Here is a 27,811-nt window from a genome sequence, read left to right on the forward strand (position 1 = left end):
CAGCTATTCTAGTATGATGTGCCAAGTTGTTGTTGTTGTTGTTTAGCAGTGCTCCTGTGCATGTAGTGGAGAGGGAAAGCAGAGGAGCACATTCAGAAAGGGAACCAGGTGTGCCTGGGTGATTAATGGACCCTCCTTGCTGTGGCAAGTGAATGAGAAGGCCTTGAAGTTTGTTTAAGGGAAATTACCATAGATGGAGCCAGAGAATGAGCAAAATAATCAAGCAGAGACTGGGTTTTCTTTTCTTTGATGGGGTAGCTATGTACAGCACTGCAGTCCTTCTGATCACATTAAACTGTGTTGTTTAGGGGCAGAAGGTGCTGGCTGCATTTTTTTTTTTAGGGGTGCCATATTTCAAAAAGTACAATCCCTGACACCCGCAAAGTTGTTGAGCTTTTGAGCAAACTATGGCATTTTTACACCCCAAAGCCATGACATTTTCTGGCATATGATGAGCCTGAATTTTGGGGACTCTCCTTCCTGCTGCTGCGATCCTGGGTGGGTGGACTGCCTGGAAGTGCCCTTACATTTCAAAGGTTGTCGTTCAGCCACTAGGTCTCCAAGTGTAAAATAGCTCAATTGGTAGGGCATGAGACTCTGAATCTCAGGCTCACGGGTTTGAGCCCCACATCGGGCAAAAGATTCCTGCACTGCAAGTGGATGGACCCGATCACCTTTCCAACTCAGTGATTCTATGAGAGAAGAGCATCCCATCTCTATGGGTTTGTGTGGAAGTATGCATGATCCTGGCGCCAAAATGTGTGGGTGCCTGGCCCCTTCACGGGGAATTTTGTGGGTGCTTGGGCACATAGGGAGCAGGCACTTATGTGTGCAAGCTTCCCTGAGTGAACGTCCCCTTACCATGCAACTGCCACTGGGAAATTTTATGTCAAGTGTTGCACTGCAGCATACTTGGCACGGATTGTTGCATTCCGACGATCATTTCGGGTGAGGAAGCCAGGCTTTTCATTATAACATTTCGACGTTTATATAAGCAAGTTCTTCATTAAAAAAAAAGGAGGAAACCCTCGATGTAGATGCACGAGGATGCCGGGAGGAGAGAGAAAGAGAAAATCCCCTCCAAACGCACTGCAAACTGAGGCTTAAACGGAAACAACCAGAGGTCAATGCAACGCCACAACTTGTCACTAGCTGTAGTAGCAGCAGCAGCAGCAGCAGCCACGGCTCACAAAAGCTCCTATTTCACAGCTCGCGCTGCGGAAGGATATTTTACCTTGTTTACCCTGCAGCCAGCTCATTGAGTGAGTGGAAAGAGGGAAGGGGAGGGAGAGGGTTGGGCAGGCTTTGCTCGTGTGATTGGCGCTTCGCCGGCTCAATGGGGAGGCACCTCGGGGCTCGGGGCGGGCCCTCTCCGCGGAGCCAGTCGGCTCTGCGGCGGCGGGGACTGGGCAGGCAGTCAGTCTCATAGCCAGCCAGCCAGCCTGCCTGCTCGCCTGCCTGCCTGTGCGCTCCGGGTCGGCGTAAATGCGCTGGAGCTGCTGCAGCCGCCGCCGTTTGTGACACCCAGTAAGTAGAGACGCAGCGAGAGAATTCCCAGCGCACGTAAGTAGCTATTAATACATGGTGGGGAGATGATGCCTTGCTGAAAGGGATTGGCTCGGCCATCCCTTTCCCTCCCTACCTCCTCCTCCTACCTCCAGGAATTAAGAGAGATCGACGCCTGAAATAACTGAGTATATATACATATATATATATATATTCTACACACACGCACATATTCAACGTGCATCTTTAAAGTAGCAGCATCTCCTCCGCATCTCAGGACTCTCAGAAGGAGGGACAAAGAGGAAACCGGCGAAAGGAGGTCTCCTCTCTTGCAGAGCTACTATTGTTAAGTATTCGCCTTTCATGCTGCTGCTTCTTTTGCATCATCACCAGCATCATCATCATCATCATCATCGCCGCTGCAGGCGCGTCGCGCTCCAGGATTTGCTGAAAAGCGAAGGGATTTTCTCCCCCCACTCTTGTTGGAGATAAATAAGCAAATCAGCCCCACGCGAAATGGAAGAGCATTGATCCGCGCCTGTCCTTGATTGCACTTTTTGTCTGATCAAAGGAAACACACGCGAGGGCGCGCGCACACGAGAGCCGTCGTCTCGGGCGCGTGGATCTTCGCGCACCTCTCTCTTTCCCGGTGGTGACGGTGCCTTTCAATTTAGGAACATTTTCCCTCCCGCAAAAGAAAAAAAAAAAAGAGAGAGAGAGAGAGGAGTAAAGAAATCGATGGCCAAATAGCGTCTTTCTATTTTTCTCTGTGTGTATTTGTATATACATATATATTTATATCTATATATATTATATTTTTCATCTTTTTGTTGTTGGAGCTCCTTGCTGACCCTCTGAAGTTAAATGCTCCCTCGTCGTGGTTTTAGGTGTTTTTTTGCATATCTGGATAGTCCTTGCTATCAGGGAAAAAGCTTCAGACGCCACCTACAGTTAAAACGTAGGGGGGAAAATTGATTGGGGGGGGAGAGAAGGGGGGGCAGTCGTCTGGCTGGTTGCTGCACGTTACCTGAACTTAACACTTTTCCAGCCGTGCGAGGATTTTGCAGGAGCGCAGAGGAAGCCAAATACTAATAACGATTCTCACCTCTCTCCGTTCTCGACTTGTTCATTCCATTGTTATCTCTTTAAACAACAACAACAACACCGTTGCATTTCCTGAGAGGCCACGTTTTTGCAAAGACTCACGCTTTGGCTTTGTTTGTGTCACTTTGTTCTCTTGCGCAAAAGCTCCCCGACGTGCCGGGCTTCTCCGGGAGAGGGGAACCCTTCGGCTTGGCCATCCGCTCTCCAGTCTCCGCGCCCCCTACCTCCTGTTTCCACTCTCGGCGACATAAACTGGACATTAACCCCACGGAAACCTGCCCTCCGAAATCCCCCTCTTTTCTTCCGACGACAGCACAAAGGCATCGTTGCGGCCGGCCTGATCTTCACAATAAACCCCCCTCTCCAAAACGGTTGTGTGTGTGCGCGCGCGCGCGCTCTGCTGCTGCTGCTCGCCCCCGCCTGCATCTGTGCGTGTTGTGTGATTTTTTGGGGGGGGGGACACCTTTTTTTGGAGGGCTTGCTCTCTCCATCCCCATGAACATACAAAGGTCAACCCCAATCACAATCGCACGCTATGGAAGACCTCGGAATAAAACCCAGGATTTTGAAGAGCTCTCTTCTGTAAGGCCCACCGAGTCCAGCCAGAGTTTCAGCCCCAACCTCGGCTCACCCAGCCCGCCAGAGACTCCCAACTTGCCGCATTGCGTTTCTTGCATCGGGAAATACTTACTGCTGGAGCCTCTGGAAGGAGATCACATTTTTCGAGCCGTGCATCTGCACAGCGAGGAGGAGCTGGTTTGCAAGGTAACAACTTTCCTGCCTCTCTTCTCTTCTCCCACCCCCTGGGATTTTTTTTTTTTTTTTAAAGCTTTTCTCTGTCTAGCGAGTTTATTTTTAGAAAGTACTCCGGAGTGGGGGCTGTGTGTGCTGGGGGCGGCGGCGAGCCATTGATTTAAGCACTGGGAGAAGTTTAATTAAAACAAACAGGGAGGGGGAAAAAATCATTGCATAATTTAAACGGCTCTCAGCAACTTTCCAGACAATGGCCACGTTATAACGGTGGCCTGGCGCCAAAGAACTTGGGGAGGGGAGGAGGAGGGGGGGAGTTAGGCTCTGAAGGCTCTGAAGGCCACATAGGTAGAAGTACGTATAATCTAATTTTCCTCCTCTCTTTCCTTTCTGACTTCCCAAAAGGGAATCCCTTGCAAATTTTCAACCGGTCCTCCAAGGATATTTCACTTCCCTTGGGCGGTGCTGGATGCAAATTTGGCAAGTTGGCAGCTTTGCCTCTGTGTAAGACTGCAGTCCTGTGTAGGCTTACTTGGGAGGAAGCCTGATTCCACAGAGAGGGAGTTTTACTTGCGAGGCGACATGTGTCGGATTGGGATGTGGATCCGAGTTATTTTTTAAAAAAAAAATGCACACGAGACCAAGCCTCCTTGCTACGGATTGTTTGCAAACACAATCGCCCACGTTTCAGCAGGAAACAATAATAATAATAATAAATCTTTGCACACTTGCATGCTTATTTTGTTAGAAGGGCATGCAGAAAACAACAACAGGGCTCAGACTTGGTAGGTTGCTGGCTTCTCGGTCTCTTCAGCTCCCCAGTGAAGGTAAACTGTGGAGAAAGGAAGTCCACATGCTTCTCCTATGGAGGGAAGTGGCGTCCATTCACTCAGAGGCGATACTATTTCCTTTGTTCCTAAACTGCTGTGGTTACTCTTTCTTTCACTCTCCCTGGTGCCCTCTTGGAGCTCTGTTCCTGGAGCAGCCCCTGGAAAGGCTGCGTGGGAAGATTGCCACACTACACCACCTTTGTAATTACAGAATATTTTCCCCAAAATGTATATTTTTATGGGCTTGAGAACAAAACCAAAACAAGCTGCAATCCTAGTGTTGAATCGGCAGGCTGTGATATGGACACATGGACCACCCTTTAAACAAGCCAAGCTTTTTGGTCACTGTAGACCAGGTGGATTTTTTTTATTTAGGTTCATATGTGGTGACAAAATTAAATTGCAGCCCCTGGTTCGTCGCAAAGGGCTCTCTGTTCAGGGCACTATAAAATGTACTGGCCACCTGTGAGTCATGAACCCTAAATCTTAATAAAGATTTAGTTCTGCGCAGTTTATGCCTGATTATGGAAAGTAGAGCCTCTCTGACCTTGCAAGGACTTCCACTGCACAAGGAACCAGAAAGTGGAGCGATGGTGCAGATCATTTAAAATGCATGCATTAGTTTGTCCAAAATAGATGCAAATCAAAATATTATCAGCCTCCTCTTGTGGGAGGAGCAGATGAAAGCCAAAGAACGAGCAGCTGAAATGCAAAGAATGACATCTTTATGAAGATGCACAAATCTCACAAGGCTGCTTTATCTGCTTGAAGATTTTCAGGAGCTAGTAACTTCTTTTTACACATCTAGTAGTTAAATTCGATCCAAAACCACCTGTGATTGTGTTCTAAAGGTATAGGAAACTACTGTGCTACAGAAGCAGAACTCCTGTATGAAAGAGCATCTTTGTCCATTATAATGTCTTTGAGCTTCAGGATGGGAAAGTGTTAGGAATTTTCATGTTTTGAGGACACTGGCAACCATTTTTCATAACTGTAAGCTGAACGCCTCCCTAAAAAAAAACAAAAAACAAAAAACATTTCAGTTCCCCTTCGCTTGCAAAATTGTAACCGTTCATGTTTGCCTTTAAAAAACAAAACAAAATCTGCCTCTTTGGCTGCTCCTGGAAAAATAGTGCCCTTGCATATACAGCTAATAATAATAATAATAATCAACCGAGACTTGTCTAAGTAAAAACAGGCTTGTGGATTAGCCCCACCTGACCCACCCCCATTAAGGGCCAGATAACAAAGGGGGGGCTGATGAGGCTTAATTTAATTTGGCTGGAACCCCCTGAGTATGCAAAATGCCTTTCTAGAATCCAAATGAGCTCTTTTTTTGACTCTCGCTGCTGGAAAGAGCTATACTGGACTACCTATAAAGTCACATGTCCTGACTTTGCGTTATAAAGAACAACAAAGATAAGGTTTTGGGGAGCCAGTCAAAATGACATTATTTTTTTAAAAATGGCTCTTAGGGGGAAATTTGGCTGTTAAGGGGAAACGTTTTGCTTGCATGAGGGCCACACATTTTTATAGTACTTAGAAGGTGGTCATGGCTGCAATCCTGATCCCGGTTACCTAGGAGTCAGCCTCATTGGATTCAGCACGACTTCAGAGTAGACAAATAATATCATGCAGACGATGTGCTGCAAGATTTCACAAGGAGGCTGCAGAGGTGGTGGGAATGTATATCTGTTCCCACAGTTTCTGGTATCATGGATGGGTTCCCCTGAAAGAAAGACATCTGGAGGAGACAAAAACAAACACCACCTGCAATGGTCTTCCCTTTTACAGATATGTAGTTAACCAGTCAACAGGCCCTAGTAAAAGAGCTTTTCTCTTTCCACGCATCAGGAATAACAGGAAGAGCTGTGGCGAATGCAGATCATGGAATGCCAAAGCTTGCACTTATTTATAGAAGCTTGCTAGAGAGTTTCTCAGCCTGCTGCAATCCTCTGCATGTTTACCTAGGAGCAAGACCCATTGAATTGGGTGAGACTTAGTTCTGAATGGACATGCATGGGATGCTGCTAGCAGGTATCTCAAAGGCAAGTGCTGTTCCGCTTCAGAGCATGACATCAAGATAATGGCTTCAAGACAGGTTTTGCGTGCCTTAAATTAATTTCTGAATTGCTAAGCTACAAGCTATAGAAAGAGCAAGTGGTGAGCCACGTTGCGCAATATGGTTGGCCTGCGTTCTTCAGCATTAATCTGACTTTGTAACTTCCTGACCTTCATTACCAAGGGACAAATGCATCAGAATCGCGCAGCCTTTGCGAATAATGAAGGCCTTTGTGTCACGCACTGGTTATGCCTTCTTACTGCAGTGCACCCGTTATTCTCAATGAAACGTTCCCATTGCCTGGAATCCAAATGTCTCAAGCACTGATTCATTCATAATCGCTGGATTAGTGTAATATTTTTTTAAAAATATATTTGAGTTTCCCAGCATGCTTGGTGATTCCTTACCATTTCATTCACGAGAACGCAAGGTGGATGTGTCTGCAAGGTTAGAGAGGCACTCGTTCTGCTAAAAAAAGATGCACTAAAAATCTCCATAAATATTAAAAGGCAAATACAAGTTTGCAAGTTCATTAGAACATTTCCCTAGTCTTATGGGTAGGGAACTCGCAGCCCAGGGGCTCAGCCCACCTCCCAAAGTGACATCTCATATGTTTGCCATCATTGCATTTGCACCTAAGCTTCCCTGTTGCCCATCTCCCAGGATTTTCTCCTATGCAAGCCATCACAAGCGAAGGGCTATCCATTTTGCCTCATCTTACAACCGCCTGCCCTGTCACCGTGTGAACAGCAACCGAAACCTTGTGTTTTCTGTTGCTTAGCAACAGAAACACCAGAGTCCTTCCCTCATTTTTTAGCATTTCAGACACAACTCTGAGACGTCACCAAAGGCCTCTTTAACTCCTTCCTTTTGTGAAACAGCAAGGGAGGTCTTTTCTGTATCTCAGCTCCAAATTCCTATGTGGCAATCTTCAACCTTGGGTGCTTTGCTGTTGTTGGACTACAATGCCCATCCTCCTCAGCCAGCTTAGCCAATTGTCATGGAAGATGGGAAGTGTAGCCCAAGAACTGGTGGGAACCTAGGGTTGAAGAGCATGGGGATAGACAAGGAGTGGGGAATGGGATAGACTCTGCCAACCTCTGTTGGTGCTTGAGGATGGAAGAGGTCGTTGCCTGCATATTGGAGAGGGGAGGAAGGAATTTGAGAGCCTCCACTTCCATATGAGTTGCGGATCGTGGCACTATTTGTGTTGCCCAACAAGAATTTTGACTTCACTCATTCCTTCCACTGCCAGAGAATAGAATCGTAGAATTGTAGAGTCGGAAGGGACCCTGAGGACCTTCTAGTGCAACCCCCTGTGATGCAGGAATAAGCAGCTGCCCCATCAGGGAATCGAACCTGCAACCTCAGGTGCATTATCAGCACCACGTTCTCTAACCAGCTGAGCTATCCAGGCTGTGGAAAAAGAAGGTGGTGTGTAGAAATGGCAAACAAGGCTGTGCCCTCCAGAACTACAACTTTCGCCAGCATGGCCAGTGGTCAGGCATGATGGGAATTGAAGTCTGAAGGGCACCATGTTGACTTACCCCTCTGATAACCAGGAAAAGGTTGTGATAGTAGCACAACTTGGTTTGCAAGATGGGTGGGTAAGGGGGAACCTGTGGTCCTCCAGGTGTTGCCACTTTACAATTCCCATAATTTTTGACCATTTAGCCCATGGTGGCTGGGGCTGATGGGAGATGGAGTCCGACAATATCTGGTGCCTCAACCCTGGTTTTTAAAAAATAAATGAGAATACAGAGGGAAGGGGGAAACTGGGAGACAACTGAGAGTGCAATTATCACATATAAGAAGAGAAAGGTGAATTATGTCAGTAACCAATTTGTGTGAATGATAAAAATATAAATAAAAGTTTATTTTTTAAAAACAAAACAACAACGGCCCTGGTTTACCAGAGAGTATGGTCCTTTTAAATAAATGTAGTATGCTCTGCTTACTCTTTAAAACCCATGGCATAGTTTTCATTCAGATATGGAGTCAGTGTGGTATAGTGGCGAGATTGTTGGACTAGGTCCTGGGAGGCAAGGGTTCAAATCCTCCCTTGGCCTTGAAAGCTCACTGGGTAACCTTGGACCGATCACTGCCTCTCAACCTAACCTACCTTGCAGGGTTCTTGGAATTAAATGAGGAGTGGGAGAACTATGTTTGCCACCTTGAGCTCCTTGGGAGGAAAAAAGAAAAAGGTGGGATGTAAATGCATAGAACCATAGAATTGAGGAGTTGGAAGGGACCCCGAGGGTCATCTAGTCCAACCCCCTGCAATGCAGGAATCACAACTAAATGAGTGTCTGGGTGCTGGATCCATTGGTGGTATGGGTGGACGGACAGATTGGACAGCCCCTCAGAGGCAGTGCATAAGAGCAAAACAAGAGTGGGGGAACCCTAAATGTTTTGAAGCATGATACAGTGGTATCTCGGGTTACATACGCTTCAGGTTACATACACTTCAGGTTACAGACTCCGCTAACCCAGAAATAGTACCTTGGGTTAAGAACTTTGCTTCAAGATGAGAACAGAAATTGTGCTCCAGTGGCGCGGCGGCAGCAGGAGGCCCCATTAGCTAAAGTGGTGCTTCAGGTTAAGAACAGTTTCAGGTTAAGAATGGACCTCCAGAACGAATTAAGTACTTAACCCGAGGTACCACTGTACAGTGGAACCTTGGGTTGCGAACGTGATCTGTGCAGGAGGCACGTTCGCAACCTGCAGCGCCGCATCTGCGCATGCATGTGATGCGATTCAGCTCTTCTGCGCATGCATAAAGCACGATTTAGTGGCTCTGCGCATGCGCGAGCGCCAAAACCCAGAAGTAACCCGTTCCGGTACTTCCGGGTTCAGCGTGGTCCGTAACCTGAAAACGTGCAACACGCAACGTTCCCAACCCAAGGTATGACTGTACTTCCCTCCCTTCCCCTTTGCTGTAGCTTTATTGGCCATCCAGAATCAGAATTTTCATAGATTCTGAGCTGCCGTCAAATTTTTTTGATGCTTTTGTTTGCAAAGAACTGGATGTTCCTTTTTAAAACAAGCCTATTTATGTTTCTCCCCTCTTATCAGCCAGGAAATTAGGCCATTCACTTTCCTTTCTCTCGCTGATATAATTTACGTAGGCTGGTTGGAGTGTGTGTTGGGGTGGAGTGTGTGTTGGGGTGAAAACCCTCGTTTAGTTTTCGTAAGGAAGAAAGCACTTCCAGACTGCTCAGGGCATAGTCTGCTGAAACAGAAGTGCTAGTTTGCAATTTGGACATCTTCGCTTTTGTAATATGCAGAGAGGTTTTTATTAGTTTTTAAATCGGTGTGCCTTTGCTACAGCCTGTTTCCTTTCTATCTCTAACCCTTTTGTTTTTATTGCCAATTGCATCTCTAGGTGTTTGATATTGGCTGCTACCAAGAGTTGCTCGCGCCCTGCTTCTGCCTGCCCCCTCACGACAACATCAACCAAATCACTGAAATCATTCTCGGGGAGACGAAAGCCTATGTGTTCTTTGAGAGGAGCTATGGGGACATGCATTCCTTTGTTCGTACCTGCAAGAAGCTGAAGGAGGAGGAAGCAGCCAAGCTGTTCTACCAGATAGCGTCTGCTGTGGCGCACTGTCACGACGGCGGGCTGGTGCTGCGAGATCTCAAGCTGCGGAAATTCATCTTCAAGGATGAAGAAAGGTAAGGGATTTCTCTCCCTTCCTCCCGGCCCTTTGGAATCCACCAAGGAGTGTGTCAGGGATGCAGTTTTGAAAGGGGTTGTTTTCTGAAGGCTCATACTGTTAGCCCCATATGGAAGTAGAGGAAACATTCCTGCCAGTTTTGATGGAAGATCTCAGAGAGCAGGTGGTGGTTATTCCACCTTGTTTCCTTCTGGCCCCTGGGGTGAAGCCACTGCCGCCATGTAGCTGAAGCTAAGCAGGTCTAGGTGGGGTGAGTGTCTGGATGGGAGACCTCGTGAGAATCTGTACGGCGATGAGTTACATGAGAGAAACATGGGATTAAGATGTAATGAAATTACACGCATGCATACACACACACACAATGTTCCTCTTAAACTAGAATCTGTACAGGTTAACTTGTGATTTTCCTCTTAAAACCAAAGTTAATACTCCTTCCGTACACACACACACAATCTACACTCACAAACATATCTTTTGAACAGTGGATTTCTATTTTCCATTCATTTGATTCCTGGGAAAAAGTGGGTTGTTGTTTTTTGGCAGTTACTGTGAGAGATTGCTTTGTGGTAGAAAAGCGACGGATGGGTTTATAAGATAAATAGAAAGAAGAAGGGATGAATAAAGCATGTACCACCCCCAACCCCACCCCGGTTTGGCGACTGCTTAATCTATATTCTGCTTTTTGGAGCAATAAGCCCTTGTTGCCACGGTGTTGTAAACCCCAACCTACCCTATCCACTGAAAAGTTTGGCCGGGATTCACTTCTGCCTTACGGAGAATCTTGCACCAAGTGACCCAAAGGGCTGCCTCTGTTGATGACAGGTGGGAACATGGAGACTAGAGGCAAAGAGTGTACTTTCTCATTCAGGTAAAAATGTGTGAATCACTTAAGAGACCTTTTACTGGCCTGTAAAGCTAGGACAAGTGTCGCTGCTGCTTTTCTAAGCGGGGCAAGCATGGGGACGTCTGGGTTGTTTTAGTACAGAAAACTCTCCTCTTAAACGAGTGTTTGTTTCCTGGGGTCCACTCGTAAAACCCAAAAACGTGCAAAGCCAGGAACCCTCCGAACTGCCGCCCACCCCTGTGCAAGGTGTGGGGAGCTGCTTACCTGTCTTGGGGCTGCTTACCTGCCTCCTTCCCAAAGCTGAGTAACACTGCAATAATAGCTGTGTAAGGGTGGGTGGAAATAAATAAATCAAGAGAGGGTTTCCTCCTCTTTCCATTCATTTATTTCCTCCTCACCTGCAGAAAGCTGTGATCGTGTAAGTAAAAGAAGCATAAGATGTGAGTTACCTGTGTGATGTTTGTTGTTTTCTCTCTTTTTTTAAGAGAGATGTCACTTTTGGAGCAGACGTTCTAACACACACACACACACACACACACACACGTTTGCAATGCATTAAACTTGACTTGAAGGGACCTTTTGTAATTCTTTGTTAATGTAATGAATTAACACATGTTAAGCTGGTTTCTTGAGCTTGCTAATAATATCCACAGAGGTAAGGAGACTGGAGGAGGCAGTGGAAGGGAAAAAAGACATGTTGCCTGTGTGATGTCCTGTAAATACAGCAGGATTCTTAGATGTTTGGGATGACTGGATAAGGCAAAGGGGTGTTTTACCTTTCCATCTTGGCACCATAAGCAAGCAAGCAAGCAAGCAAGCAAGAAAGCAAGAGTGAGTGTCTGCTAATCAGTGCGTTTGGGGCTGCTGCTGATTAGAATTCCTTTCCTGTGCTTATCAGTTTTCTAGGGCACTTACATCACGTAAGGTAAATGCCATGGCTGGAGTTGACAGGCACAAGAGGGAATGGTGCTAGAACAATGAGGACCAGAAACAAAAAGTTGCTCAGTGTTCAGGGTGACCTGCAAAACATTTTTTTTAAGAGTTACAATTTTTTCTGCATTACTTGAAACCTTCTTAGCATGTTTCATAAAGTCTTCTTCAAATGCAAAGCATGAAACAGTACATTCCTGAAACCACAATATAGTGGTACCTCAGGTTAAGTACTTAATTTGTTCCGGAGGTCCGTTCTTAACCTGAAGCACCACTTTAGCTAATGGGGCCTCCCGCCGCTGCTGCGCCGCCGTAGCACAATTTCTGTTCTCATCCTGAAGCAAAGTTCTTAACCTGAAGCACTATTTCTGGGTTAGCAGAGTCTGTAACCTGAAGTGTATGTAACCTGAAGCGTATGTAACCCGAGGTACCACTGTAATTGGTATCTACAAAGAAAAAATTGGCCAGTGCGTTTGACTCACTGGTGAGAGTGTTCCGCTTTCCTTTCCTTTGCCATCGCTGGATGAATGTTAAAAATGCTCTCACACTTTTTGACTGTTTCCCTGCCTACCAAGGAAACCAGGAAAGCTTTTAAGAGTAGACAGAGCATTTGCCTGTTGTGTTATATATATACACACACACACACACACACACACTATGCACGCACCTGTGCTCACACAGGCAAGTCTTTCTCCTTCGCTTCCCATTTTCCAAATACTGGAAAATGCCCAATTCCTAGCTGGCAATATGGATTTGGCAGAATAAAATTGGTGGTGGTTGGTGATAGGAAATGTTAACTGCAAACTTGATTAGTTGGACCGCCTTCTCAAGCTGTGATGTTCAAACTTCCCTAGCATAATTCCTGGGTGACGTGGAATGAACTTTTGATTGTATTCAAACTACTATTGATTTAGAATTCAAACATCTATAAAGATTTTTTTTAGCTCTATATTTTGTGTTTCTGCTGTCAGGCAACAGAATTTGTTGTCAGGTTCTGTAAATTGGTGCAGTTTGAATGGAGTGTTGTTAGAGAGGAAGGGAAAAGACATTGCTTGGTAAAGGTAAAGGACCCCTGGATGGTTAAGTCCGGTCAAATTTGACTGTGAGGTTGAGGCGCACATCTTGCTTTCAGGCCAAGGGAGCTGGCGTTTGTCCCCAGATGGCTTTTCCAGGTCATGTGGCCAGCATGACTAAACCGCTTCTGGCGCAACGGGACACCATGACGGAAGCCAGAGCACACGGAAACTCAGTGTACCTTCCCACCATAGCGGTACCTATTTATCTACTCACACTGGTGTGTTTTCGAACTGCTAGGCTGGCAGGAGCTGGGACAGAGCAATGGTAGCTCTCCCCATCACACAGATTCGAACTGCCGACCTTGCGATCAGGAAGCCCAAGAGACTCGGTGGTTTAGACCACAGTGCCACCTGCGTCCCCCGTCCCCCCATTGCTTGTAATGTGTTGGTTTCTCCCCCTAACCACCCACCCTCGGCCTACAATAGAGTAACTGGAGTCTTGGTTGAAATGAGAAGTATTTTGAACACAGTTCCCCATGTTCCCTTGTAGTGGAACATGGAACTTAAATTTAACTTAGGAGACTTAGAACAGTTGATTTGCAGCTACTTTCATGCAACGGCTTTGGGGTCTTTTTCCTTGCACACCTTGTCACAACTATGAATTTGGGAAGCCTGGTTGGGGCGTGTGCCCAAAAGCCTGAACTGGAATACTTATGTGAAAGCAAAAAAGCCCCCTTCCATTTAAACACACACACCCATTTTTGTCCAATGAATCTTTTAGGTCAGTGTGTGTAGAGAGCATGCTCCCTTTTGTGACTGGCATTTGGTTTGCTTTCCCTGTTGTTACACATTCCTTATTTCCTTTCTATACGCCTGTGATCTTGTACTCTCATGGTTGCTTGTTGGCGGTACTTTGTCTCCCTTGATTCTCCTTAGTTCTTAGCTGTTGTGTGGCTCAGAGGGGCTGTTATCAACTGCTGCTGCCCAACTCAGTACAGATGCTCTATTCCGACATTGCAGTTATGTGTGTCCTTGACTCTGATGCCAGTGTGGTGTAGTGGTTAAGAATGGACTCGTAATCTGGTGAACCGGGTTTGTGTCTCCGCTCCTCCATGTGCAGCTGCTGGGTGACCTTGAGCTAGTCCCACTTCTCTGAAGTCTCTCAGCCTCACTCACCTCACAGAGTGTTTATTTCAGGGGAGGAAGGGAAAGGAGATTATTAGCCGCTTTGAGACTCCTTTGGGTAGTGATAAAGCGGGATATCAAATCCAAACTTCTCTTCGTCTTCATTAGTTGCCTTGCAAATGCAGCCTTGTGCAGGTGCTTAGGTGAGTCCCAACCTTATCAAACAGGATGCTCATAGACTCTCCTTGTACAAGTGTATACTGTAAATTGTGATCCTTAATGCTTGGAGGTGCAGTTCCCCAGCTTTACATATTCTGCTCTGTGGGTAAGACTGAGTACTCTATGATGCAAGAATTAAGGTCTCTTTATTACCTGAATGGAAGCTTCAATAGGCTGCTATTCAGCAAATGTGTCCTAGATGCTTTGAGTCATTCCGTTGTTTGTTGGGAACTGCCCGAGAAGCCAGTGGGCAGTGCATACAACTTTGCCTACGATATTGTTTGCTTGAAATGGCAACACCTAGATCTCTTGTGTGGATGGAGTTGTCGGAGCAAAATGGATGCAAATAATTTGATGTTGGGGCCAAAGCACAAAGGCATGGTCCCATCTATCTTTCAAGTCTGTTGATAAGGATTGATCTGTGGGTCTTGCATAAAATAACTTTTATGCTCTTTTAAATTATAAGAGTGTAGAGCTAAAACATTGCCTAGGTACAGAGCTTGCTTTGAGTGATAGATTTATTTTTCTTGCCAGCAAATTATTAATGTTTGGAGGGTATTAAATCTTCAATTATATTCAAATATTAGCTGTCACAATATTTGACACTGAAAAAGTTTGTGCTCGTTAATCAGTCTTGTTAACAAGGTTGGGATCATTTTTAAAATATTGAGACTTAAGGCATTCTGTTTACTTCTGAATTTCCTTGCATAAAAAGAGATTTGTCTCTAGGTGAGAGTTGAGAAAGAACCTGACTTGCGTTTGTGTTTTGTGCTAATATAAACATCAGTCTCAATAGTTTAAAAAGCCAGTGTGGTACATGAATGCTTACTAGGTCTGTATGTAGTTATGTTGGTCTGTATGCTTTCATTATCTAATCCCACCTGCTCACCTTGTTTAGCTAGGATTTGCATTACAACCAAAATCTGCAAAGGCCAGAGTCAGTCCTAGCAAGACCTAAGCTGATCAATTAGCATATCACTGTAGCAGCAGCATAGGAGTTCCTTCCTCATGGCACAGTCATACCTAGATGGAATAGTAGTGTAGGTATGATTCCTTCCTATGCCCCTGGTACCTGGACCTCCAGGGAAGACAGCAGCCAGACACAACTGGCTTGCAGGAAAGTAGGTATTGTGCCACTGTGGCACATAGGAAGTGACCTTGTAACAAGTCATACCATTGGTCCATCTAGTGGTGCATTGTCTGCACTGGACTGGTAGCAAGTTTCCAGGCAGGATTCCAGGCACGGGACAGTCCCACCTCCTTGGGGATGCTCGGGACTGAACCTGCAAAGCTCTCCCACTGCCCTTTTCCTTAGGAGCTGGACCTAAGGCAAAGCCCTATGGAATGCCCTCCCACCAGATGTCAAAGAGAAAAACAACTGGGAGTGGCTGCCGAGACCACATAACACCAGTCTTGAAAGACCTACATTGGCTCTCAGTACGTTTCTGAGCACAATTCAAAGTGTTGGTGCTGACCTTTAAAGCCCTAAACAGCCTCGGTCCAGTATACCTGAAGGAGCATCTCCACCCCCATTGTTCTGCCCGGACACTGAGGTCCAATGCCGAGGGCCTTCTGGCCTCGCTGCGAGAAGCCAAGTTATATGGAACCAGGCAGAGGGCCTACTCGGTAGTGGCACCCGCCCTGTGGAACGCCCTCCCACCAGATGTCAAAGAGAAAAACAACTACCAGACTTGCAGAAGACATCTGAAGGCAGCCCTGCTTAGGGAAGCTTTTAATGTTTGATACATTAATGTATTTTAATATTTTGTTGGAAGCCGCCCAGAGTGGCTGGGGAAACCCAGCCAGATGGGTGGGGTATAAATATTATTATTATTATTATTATTATTATTATTATTATTATTATTATTATTGCTAATGGGGTATGCACAGCCCTACTGCATTGCTTTCTAGTTATACCTTCCTGTAGATGCTTGGGTAAATCATTTCAGGTTTTTGCTCTGCTCTGTTTTGTTTTGTTTTATTTAACAATTCAGCGAAAGGAAACTCAGCCCACAAAAATGTGACCAGAGACGCAAGCTGTTACATTCCTTACCGGTTGCCAAGTAGTAAGATTTCTCAGAGCAATGAATGACTCTGGTTTTTTAACCGCCTGTCACCCTTTATTGCAGCCAGCTGATTTACAGTGATTTACAGTTGGAGCTAGTAACCTTTTGAGCAATGCTTTGGGTAAGGGGGGGGGGGGTGAAGCCATGGAGGAATTATGGGAGGCCTCTGTTTTAAGATTCATCTTAAGGCTGAGCTTATGAATTTATTGGTTCCGGAACGATCACGACATCGGTGATGGGTTTCTGTAGTCATGCTAGGTCACAAAATGCTTTGCAGCTTTCGTAGCATGCTTCATCTCAGAAACTCTGTGTTGTAGGCTGTTGCTTTTTCCACTTGAGGAACTGAGGCTGTAGAGTTTGGGATTTGACAGACTCCTGGTTGCAGAGGTTCTGGGGTGGGAGCCCCATACTTTTTTCCACACTGAATTTGTCCTAGTTGTCAACATCAGGTGGCAGCACTGATCTGTTAAGTGTCGGCCCAACACAGACAGGACTGATTCTTAGATCAAGGTAGCAGATGTGCTGCACTCCAGAGGTTGTTGGACTAAAATTTCCATCATTGTTGACCATTGGACCCTTGCTAGCTTGGTTTGACAATATCTGGGACCCACCGTGTTGAGTATCCCTGCCTTAGATGCCAATATGAAATTTCCAGGGATCTGTGCGCCAAGCTACACATTGCACTTAATGTATAGCGTACCAGGATGTCGCCCAGTTTCAATTTTAGTTAATTGCAAGTGCAAACGGTGATGGGAATATTTCATGGGATCACAGCTGAAGAACAAGCTTATCGGAGTCTCTGACAGCCCAGATTGCAGGTTGGTTTTGAGCTGGAATTGTGTGTATGTGGGGTATCAACCAGAATGATATTTTGCTGAATTTCCTCCCAATAGGTTTTGCTGCCTGCACCCGATTTTGCTGCTCCCTGATCCGCTGTTTCTACCAGCACTCTTTGCCTGGTTTGTGGGTCTGGCTGACTCAGCATAGGAAAGGATATTCACCATTTGGAAGACCAGCCAAAAGCACGCTTAGAGCTTGGATAGAATGTTGGAGGAGGGGAAAATAAAGATCTGCATTTAGTTTTAAATTGAATTGCATCCTTTTACGGCTATGTCATATGTGACCCATCCTCTGCAAGACGACTTCAGTTGGTTTTATGGTACTGCAGATCTTGCTGGTAAAAATTGAGTGGTGTTACATTTTCCTTTGTATTCCGGATTCTTTCCTTTATCCACTTTGATATCTGTGCCATTCCCTCTTGCTTTCTTGTGTAACTCTCCCCCCTTGAGGTGCACACATGCTGAGAAGCCATGTTTATGTAACTATGGAGGATGATAGTCCTTATTAACTCAGAACCGAGAAGAAAGTCACAAGGTCAAATGAAGGGTCATCTTTGCTGTGGCAGGTGAAAGAAGAGATCAGTTTTCATCCCAGAAGCACCCCGCTTTTTTCTCATGATTTTGGAACTTGTCCATGTGTAGAAAGACTGTGGGAGGGGTTTTTTGTTTGTATTTTCGTCCCCTTTGGGCAATAACTCTCATTTATCAAATAACAGAAAGGGAATAGTTATGCAACTTCCTTTGGCATCAAAGTTTAGACTACTCTTTTTGGATTTCAACATCTACTCATGTTGTTGTTGTTGTTTAGTCGTTTAGTCGTGTCCGACTCTTCGTGACCCCATGAACCAGAGCACGCAGGCACTCCTGTCTTCCACTGCCTCCCGCAGTTTGGTCAGACTCATGTTTGTAGCTTTGAGAACACTGTCCAACCATCTCGTCCTCTGTCGTCCCCTTCTCCTTGTGCCCTCCATCTTTCCCAACATCAGGGTCTTTTCCAGGGAGTCTTCTCTTCTCATGAGGTGGCCAAAGTATTGGAGCCTCAGCTTCAGGATCTGTCCTTCCAGTGAGCACTCAGGGCTAATTTCTTTAAGAATGGATAGGTTTGATCTTCTTGCAGTCCATGGGACTCTCAAGAGTCTCCTCCAGCACCATAACTCAAAAGCATCAATTCTTCGGCGATCAGCCTTCTTTATGGTCCAGCTCTCACATTATTCGCTTATATTGTGTAACAAAAGATTCAGCAGTGGAATTGATAATCCTGATGAATGTTGGTGCCTGGAATCTCGAGAAATGGTACATGTAAGGGTTTGACAAATCAATCTTGCATCTGCTCCTGATTTGTTACTCCTCCTTTCCAAAGTGCCACATCGCCAAAGACCCAGCCAGGTCCACAGGACTGTGAATGCACATAGTGGCAAGGATGTTGTAGTTCTATGCTCTAGAACTCGATGTGATTGCATATACCCCTTGTGACATGCTCCAATTGACTCCTTTGTTTGAATCCTACCCTCCCATTGTGATGGCCCCCACTGACTTGCTTTGGGGTTTGTAAAGTCATGTTGCTTCATTCTGAAAACATAACATTCCACCATCCCTGGTGGGGTCCCAGTCATGAAGCACCATCAGATCCTGACTAACTTCAGCTCCAGGGTTGAAGGGACCTGTGGTTCTCCAAATGTGTTGTTGGACCACAGTTCCCCTCATCCTTGACCATGCTGACGGGGGTTGATGGGAGGTGGAATCCAATAACATCTAAAGAGCTGCAAGTTCTCAACCCATCCTGTTCCTTCCTTATCGTGCCAGCAGGGTCACCGTGTTGTCTTCTTAGCCCTGGCAGAGACTCAAGGCGTAGGCTCTTTCCAGATCAAGTGTATTCTGCTTGCGCGGTTACACACTACTAGTGTTGCATAGTGCTCTGCCAGCATGCTGGGCGAGTGGAGCGATGACATTGTGCTCAGTGGGTTTCATTTCAAGGATAGGATTTCCCTGTGCATCAGAATCTCTTTTGTAACCCTCGGATTCATCAGGGAAGAATAATGTGAACCGCTGTAGAGGGGGGAAACGTGTAGGACAGGCTGATTGTTTGCAAGAAACGGATGCTAACTCAGGAGTTTTCTTTGAAGGTCCTTCTGGAAAAGGCTTAATTGATCAGGTTTTGTTACATTGCAAAAGGGCCAAGTCTGAATGTACTCGAGTAATGAATGGCATATTGATAAGAAATTCAGAATGGTATTGTTTTTCATGGGCTTCCCTGACGGTTTCTATGGGGACAAAGACGCATTTCCCGTCTGAGTGCTATTTGCTGCCCTCTGATTGCACTTCTGTGGTTTCATTCACCAGTAATGGGAAAGCATTCACAGGCAGAATAGCTTCCCCTTTTTAAATAGCAATGATTCAAGCTTGCTTTTTTTTTTTTTAAGCATTAGACTAATGCAGGGTTCTGTCAGTGATCTGAGAGCTGCATAATGCTGTCTGCCCAAGTGCTTCTTCTATCTCCTCTTCCGAACTGAAATGATATACTCTAATTACACTGGCTCTGACAGAAGGCTTTGCATTATATAGTAAGTTTTATAAAGCGGATCTTATCTAGCTGTGTGGAAGCCCCTATTTCATAGAATCATAGAATCATAAAATAGAATAATAGAGTTGGAAGAGACCACAAGGGCCATCCTAGATCCTTTTCACATGTACTGCTCTCAAGCCAGGTGTCACCCATCTTGTATTTGTGCCTCTCATTTTTTATTAGTTATTTATCTTTATTTTTTTTTTTAAAAAATAGTTATTAATCTAACTAATTTCAGCGCAACCATTCCCATGGCTAAGGGAAACAGCAAAGCAATTGGTTCACAGGATGTCTTTAAAAATGGAAGCTCGTGTTAGGAGAATATATTTTTTTTCTTCATTCCGACTCTAAATCTAGATTCTAATCTAAAACGTGATGCTGGCAACTTGCTGCTTGAAATATCCATTGGAGTTTTGTGTCCGTTCTGCCTGTGGCACTTTGTTTAGCAGCTGGGTTCAAAAAAGAGCATTGCAGGCAATGCCATAAATACAACCCTAGTCATAAATGTAACCCTAGTCACTGTTGTCTGCGCCTACCCTGGATGCATGGCACAATGTGGCTTATTCTTTATACATTGCAGATAATTTGGAAATGACGTGTTTCTGTCTCTCCCTCCCCCCACCCCCCATTTCCGACCATGTGCTAGAGGCAAAGAACCACCCTCTGGCATTCACTTCTACAGACTTGGGAGAGAGGTGACAATTCATTGTTCTGGGCTTTCCTACTGTCTTGCAGGTAGTCTCTCTTTCCCTGCATTTGAGATTGTGCTGCCAAGCCAACCAAAATTATGGACAATACCGCAGTTCCTAATCATAATGTCATAGAATCATAGAATCATAGAGTTGGAAGAGACCACAAGGGCCATCGAGTCCAACCCCCTGCCAAGCAGGAAACGCCATCAGAGTACTCCTGACATATGGTCGTCAAGCCTCTGCTTAAAGACCTCCAAAGAAGGAGACTCCACCACACTCCTTGGCAGCAAATTCCACTGTCGAACAGCTCTCACTGTCAGGAAGTTCCTCCTAATGTTTAGGTGGAATCTTTTTTCTTGTAGTCTGGAACCATTGCTCCGTGTCCGCTTCTCTGGAGCAGCAGAAAACAACCTTTCTCCCTCCTCTATGTGACATCCTTTTATATATTTGAACATGGCTATCATATCACCCCTTAACCTCCTCTTCTCCAGGCTAAACATGCCCAGCTCCTTTAGCCGTTCCTCATAAGGCATCGTTTCCAGGCCTTTGACCATTTTGGTTGCCCTCCTCTGGACACGTTCCAGTTTGTCAGTGTCCTTCTTGAACTGTGGTGCCCAGAACTGGACACAGTACTCCAGGTGAGGTCTGACCAGAGCAGAATATAGTGGCACTATTACTTCCCTTGATCTAGATGCTATACTCCTATTGATGCAGCCCAGAATTGCATTGGCTTTTTTAGCTGCCGCGTCACACTGTTGGCTCATGTCAAGTTTGTGGTCAACCAAGACTCCTAGATCCTTTTCACATGTACTGCTCTCAAGCCAGGTGTCACCCATCTTGTATTTGTGCCTCTCATTTTTTTTGCCCAAGTGCAATACTTTACATTTCTCCCTGTTAAAATTCATCTTGTTTGTTTTGGCCCAGTTCTCTAATCTGTCAAGGTCGTTTTGAAGTGTGATCCTGTCCTCTGGGGTGTTAGCCACCCCTCCCAGTTTGGTGTCATCTGCAAATTTGATCAGGATGCCCTTGAGTCCATCATCCAAGTCGTTGATAAAGATGTCGAATAAGACCGGGCCCAAGACAGAACCCTGTGGCACCCCACTAGTCACTCTTCTCCAGGATGAAGAGGAACCATTGATGAGCACCCTTTGGTTTCGGTCAGTCAGCCAGTTACAAATCCACTGAGTGGTAGCATAGTCAAGACCGCATTTTACCAGCTTCTTTACAAGAATATCATGGGGCACCTTGTCAAATGCCTTGCTGAAATCAAGGTAGGCTACATCCACTGCATTCCCTTCATCTACCAGGCTTGTAATTCTGTCAAAAAACGAGATCAGGTTAGTCTGACATGACTTATTTTTCAGAAATCCATGCTGACTATTGGTGATCACAGCATTCCTTTCTAGGTGCTCACAGACTGTTTGCTTAATGATCTGCTCCAGAATCTTCCCTGGTATTGATGTCAGACTGACTGGGCGGTAATTATTTGGGTCCTCTCTTTTCCCCTTTTTGAAAATAGGGACAACATTTGCCCTCCTCCAGTCTGCCGGGACTTCGCCTGTTCTCCAGGAATTCTCAAAGATGAGTGCCAGTGGTCCTGAGATCACATCTGCCAGTTCTTTTAATACTCTTGGATGCAGTTCATCTGGCCCTGGAGACTTGAATACATCTAAACTAGCCAAGTATTCTTGTACTATCTCCTTAGTTATTCTGGGCTGTGTGTCATGCTTTTGTTTCTCTTATTCTTCGGATGCACTAGGGTAGCAATTGTCTATGCTAAATAATTTCAGGGTTCTTGTACTTTCCCCGTAATCAGTTTTATGAACAAATGAAGCCCCTCTCCCCCCCTCTCTCTCTCTCTGTGTGTGTGTAAAAAGCTACCCAGACATTGATCCACAGTGTATTTGCTCTGGTCCAATCCATTCAGCAGGATGAAAGCATGGCTCCTCCTCCTCCTCCTTTTTTCTTTATCCTGCGAGAGATTATAGTGGAACATGCAGATAAAGGCCAGCTGTTCTTCAGTGGCCTGGTTTAAACAAAATCTGCTTTGCTGTGACTGCAGGTCCTTGATTCTTCAGTACAGTATAGAAAGGGTTGGTGTGTGTGCTTGTACTGAGAATCAAACGAAGCCAAGATTGGTATTCCAGTCTTTGTGGCAGGAGTCAGACATGTAACAAAAGGACACCCTTTTGTTCAGAAAAAACCCCAGAGTCCATTAAGCAACAGATATTTCAGGAAGAGAGACGAGAGTTGAGGTGGGGAGGGTTCCCAACCCTCCAATGTCAGATTTTCTGCTAAAGAATAAACAGAAGAATAGAGAGAGAGACATGGGAAGTGCATAAATCTTTTGGAAAGGTAACCAAGGCAAGAACAAAAAGCACGCTGCTTTCTGGTTTCTTATCTGTGGCAGTTATGGGCATTGCATGTTGACTGACACAACAGCAGAGATAATTGAGGGAAAGCAGGGTTGGCAAAAGGGTGGGGATGATGATTACATAAATTGCCAGGAGATGAACAGAATAAAGCAAATACCCTGTATGCATATTCAGCATGACACATGCTTAAGTTAACAGGGTGTACAAAGGAAAGGCAGCTTCTATATTCTTCAGAATTTCTGTGTTTTCTAATTTTCATTCCGGAGACCCAAACCAACCAACCCTCCTAAGTTGATAATAGATCTGTTGCTGGGGTAGTTCTGACTATGATAAAGCTAGCAACACTTTGGTGGTAGGGATTTCACATACGCTGAACTTGTGCTAGAACTGTATGGGAACGTCATTTGTGGGGACTGGGAAACAAATATGCTTCCACAGGTCTCAGGCATGGAGAAGAAGTATAGCTCAGTGATACAGCACAGGACCTTTCCCCCGTCCCCTCAGATTGTACGTGAAATATAAATGGTATGTGCTTCTGAGAAAAATCACCTCAAGTGTCATTGTTTTGTATTCGGCATTCAAAATTCGCCAGGTGCCAGGCGCATTTTGCACCTGGTTATCAACCATTTTGTGACCAAGCGCCAAGATGGCGCCTGACGTCTCCCACCATCTGGAGGTGCATGTTTTCACACATCAGCAACATATCCTGTAGTATTCTATCTGTTGTATTTCATTAGCACAATCAGAAATAATTTCAGGAAATGAAAGGTTGTGTTGAAAAATACAACTTTCAAGCCGTCTGGCCCCAAAACGGCAAACAGGTGTTCCTTTTTGGCGACTGTAACCCTGGTTTAAGGAGCCATTTGGCGCCTAGCTTATATATCTGAGTTTCTAGCTCTTATTTGTTTGCTTGTTATTTGCATCTGTAAACCTCTTCATATCAAGGAAGATCTCAGGGAGGAGAGCATACATAATAAAAAGCATAAAGCAATTAATTTAAGCATCGTTAAAATCACATTAGATCAATAAAAACTATCCGGAACAATTCAGCTGCAGCATCTGAAATGGTCATATTCACTCCCAAAGCTCCGCCAAATGCCTCTGTAAGCAGATGTGTCCTAAGCTGTTATCTGCAAAACAATCAGTGAGGGAGGCTGACTTAAAAGAGAAGCTGCGAGCAAGTTTTTAAGTATGCCTTGATTAAGAATTGGAAGGGTCAAGGCTATATGCTTCAGATCTTGCTTGCCTCCGGTTGTTCATCCTTGGGGCAAGAAGTGCCTGACTGCAGCTAAAGAGATAGTGGCTGTGCCCCGTAATAGTTTATTTCTGTGTTTGTTCCCAGGTTTCACTTAAAGCTGGTCTGTGTGTTGCCCATTTGGAAATGGGTGCATGTGCAGGACTCTGGCAGTACCTCCATTGTACATCGAGCGAAATGTGCGACTCAACGTGCGGCTACAGCTGCGCTTACGTTGACCTGGATTTCTGCAAACCTTCCACCTATTTTTGGAAGCGGACAAACAATGGAAATAGGCCATATATCTCACATTGTGTGTTGCTGGGTAACACACACACATAGGTTAGGTGTCTGTTGTGCACATAGTATTTCTAGATCGTAAATGTGAACCAGCCCTCCAAGAGAGACAAAGCAGTCAAGGGCAGCTTTTGCTGGTGCTTTTTAAAAAGCAAACAGTTGTTTCTGGAAGTAGTCAGGTTATATAAGAATGGCATGGAAGTGAAAGCAAAGTACAGTGGTACCTTTGGTTATGAACTTAATTCGTTCCGGAGGTCCAATCTTAACCTGAAACAGTTCTTAACCTGAGGTACCACTTTAGCTAATGGAGCCTGCTCCGCCGCCACTGCGCAATTTCTGTTCTCAACCTGAGGTACTACATCTGGGTTAGAGGAGTTTGTAACCTGAAGCGTTTGTAACCTGAGGTGTTTGTAACCCAAGGTACCACTGATGATTATGATTATTTATGAAAGGAGTCCAGGGTTGCAAATGTAATAAGGGCCCTGCTGGATCCAGGATTAACGATATACCAATATATCACTATGTCTCTAATAAGTATGGAACTATGCAGAGGCATTGTCTAGCTTCACGGTTTTCCCCGTACACACACATATTCAGTCATACCTCATGTTACGTTTGCTTCAGGTTGTGTTTTTTCAGGTTGCGTCATGCGGTGACCCGGAAGTACCGGAAAGGGTTACTTCCGGGTTTTGCCGCATGTGCAGACGTGCAAAATGACGGATCCTGTTCGCAACCAGATGTACCACTGTATCATGATTCATGATATATTGCCAGGTCAAAAAATATGAAACCAATATCACAATATGGACTCCAAATCAGCTTGGGTCAATATATCACCCAGCCCTACTTTATGCTCAACATTGCACCTGGGATTTAGTTCTCAATGATGTAGCATAATTTTTGTTTGGGCTGTATGTACCACTTCAGATGGTTTGGTGGGCAGAGAGCTCCTCATGGGGCAATGCTCCTTCATTAATTATTTTTCATATCCTTCTACATGGGCAACTACCAGGTTAGGGAGAAAGTTTCTAGTCTAGTTGACTCAGTGGCATACTGTATATTAGTTTTCTACGTAGAATAAATTTTGGTTAATGAATAAGAATTCAATCTCACAATCCACATCTGAAGTGGTATAGTCCAGACACAGGTTTATCACCTCAGTTAGGCCTTGGACAACATCAGCAATGCACATGTGTACCTGAAGGTTTTCCAAATACTGTTTTGTTGCATTCCCACACTGGTTTCTTAAATTACCGGTATAAAAGATCCCCTTTGTGATTTGATAGGATAAGAAGCATATAGTATGTCACTAGGGCTTTTGAAAGCTGGTGAGTAGCATCCCTTACCACTGGCTTTCCCCACATTTTATTATTATTGACTAGCTGGGACATTATCAAATCAAGTTTTACTACTTCCTTACTGACACTGAGAACTGGAGGTTGACTTCCAGTGGCATGCAACGGCTGCTTTTGAGAAGATTTTGGAATATAGAGGATGCACTGAGGGAGAAATCAACAATAGCTTTTTAGCCATGGTGAAATGCTAGCTTCCGTCCTGTTAGGTAAGAGCTAGTGAATTAAACAATTTATGACTTCCTTGCCCAAAGGGTCTTTGTCAAAAGGACTTGCTGGTAAATATGGCTGGATGCTTTTAGTTTTTTTTATTGGCTATCTGTTTTCTAAACTAGAACCTAACAAGCTGGTGGTAGAATACTGAGCTAAGCGCTCGGTTGTCTGTGAATATGAGTGGGTGTGGGTGAAACCTTGAGGAAAGGAAGATTCAGTGAATAAATGAACCCTTTTGGGGTGCTAGATTTCTGGGAAACTTCCAGAGCTTACGAGGCTACTGCAGAGGCCAGTTGCTATACTAAACAAACACATGACTTTGCATCACTTGTGTTCATTTTCTGTACTTAAGTGTGAGAGTCTGGTTGACTTCTAAGGCATGTCTATATACTTTTTTTCTTACACAAGTGAAAATGCTCCTGTGAGTCACCATGACCTGAAGTTACTGGGGGTTTTTTGCCCTTGTTACTGTTTTCTTCTTTTTATTTTAGGGGTAGTCTTATAACTGTTTGAGTTAATAATAATAAAAAAACACTTTCTGTCGATTTTTAAACAAATACCTTAAGCAAAATGAAACAAATACCTTAAACTTGAGAAATGGGGATTGTGTCTAATGGGAAAACCATGCCTTGGAGGGAAAACTTACTGGGTTATGAGTTACATTGGTATCTTTTCAGTGTAGTCTTTAGCTGTGTTTATGAAGCATCTCAAGTGTTATTCTTTTTTTAAAAAAATAATGGACATGATAGGCTTTGGTTTGGCTTATGTAGTTCTCTGCAAGCCATCAGTTTTCTAAACTAAAAACCCATTGGGGTTCTGCTTTCCAACAAGCCCAGTGAGATGTGTGAAAGGAAACTTCTGAAATAGTGCCTATCTTAACTCCCTGGATTTTCATTTGCTGGACCAGCTTCTGGCATTTTGGGAAATACCTGGGCCCAGTGCCTGGAGAATTTCAGACGCTGATGTCCATGTACACATTATCTCCCTTGACGGGCCAAGAATTGAAAAAAAGATTGTGAGCATTCTTGAATGTCCTTTGTCTTGGCGCAACAAGGCAACTGCATGGGTATTTGCCAGTGAGTCTAACTGTGGCCTGTCTCTTCTTGTCCTACAGGACTCGAGTAAAATTGGAGAGCCTCGAAGACGCTTACATTCTGCGAGGGAACGACGACTCCCTTTCCGATAAGCATGGATGTCCCGCCTACGTGAGCCCAGAGATCTTGAACACAAACGGCAGCTACTCTGGCAAGGCGGCCGACGTGTGGAGTCTAGGAGTCATGCTGTACACCATGCTCGTTGGACGCTACCCCTTTCATGACATTGAGCCTAGCTCTCTCTTCAGCAAGATCCGGCGCGGGCAGTTCAGCATTCCAGAGACTCTATCCCCCAAGGCGAAATGCCTTATACGTAGCATTCTGCGCCGGGAGCCCTCAGAAAGGCTGACTTCGCAGGAAATTCTGGACCACCCTTGGTTTTCTACAGATTTTAATGTGTCTAATTCAGGATATGGTGCTAAGGAAGCAACGGATCAGCTGGTGCCTGACGTCAACATGGAAGAGGACTCGGACCCGTTCTTCAACTGAGCGTCGGGGACTAGTGTTTTGGGTGCTGCATGGCCAGGAAGGGACAACATGAAGGGAGTCCTTTCTGGCCGTGCAGAATTATATCTGTGTCTCAGCCTGGCTTGATAGCAAGAGAGAGAGAGTGAGAGAGACAACCTGGAGTTCTTTTTTTTTTCCTGGTTGGAGAAGGAACACCCAATAAGTGAGCTAACACCACAGATGTAGCATGTGGATGGTTTAGATGGGAGGAATCGTTGCTATTCAGTTAGATTGACATAGAAAATAACGGAGGCGGCAGCACACAGAGAGACTGTAGCTTCTCATCTTTATGGAGCCAAGGACACTACGCATCCCAAGTTCTAGTGCAGCCACTAATCCACTCCTGATTCCGTTTCGTTTCATGTATTTACAGTTCCCAGTAAATAGAAACTTTTGCCTCAACTTGCATCTTGGCATCGCACTGTTAGATATTTAACTTCAGCCATTATTCAGGGAAGGTACAACTAGCTATTATTTTATTCTTTGTTTTCCTGGATTATTTCTCTCCCCCCC

At 45.0% G+C, this 27,811-nt stretch overlaps 1 protein-coding gene across 1 annotated transcript; it reads left to right on the forward strand.

The window, feature by feature from the left end:
* Nucleotides 1–1,381: 1,381 nt before the first annotated feature.
* On the forward strand, nt 1,382–27,811 carry TRIB2 (tribbles pseudokinase 2). The gene is made up of 3 exons (XM_081857366.1): nt 1,382–3,375; nt 9,638–9,930; nt 26,812–27,811. The coding sequence occupies exons 1-3, from the start codon at nt 3,106–3,108 to the stop codon at nt 27,278–27,280; spliced, it is 1,032 nt and encodes a 343-aa protein (XP_081713492.1). The 5' UTR covers nt 1,382–3,105; the 3' UTR covers nt 27,281–27,811.

Source organism: Podarcis erhardii, assembly GCF_964252035.2.
Source record: "Podarcis erhardii genome assembly, chromosome: 3".
NCBI lineage: Eukaryota > Metazoa > Chordata > Lepidosauria > Squamata > Lacertidae > Podarcis > Podarcis erhardii.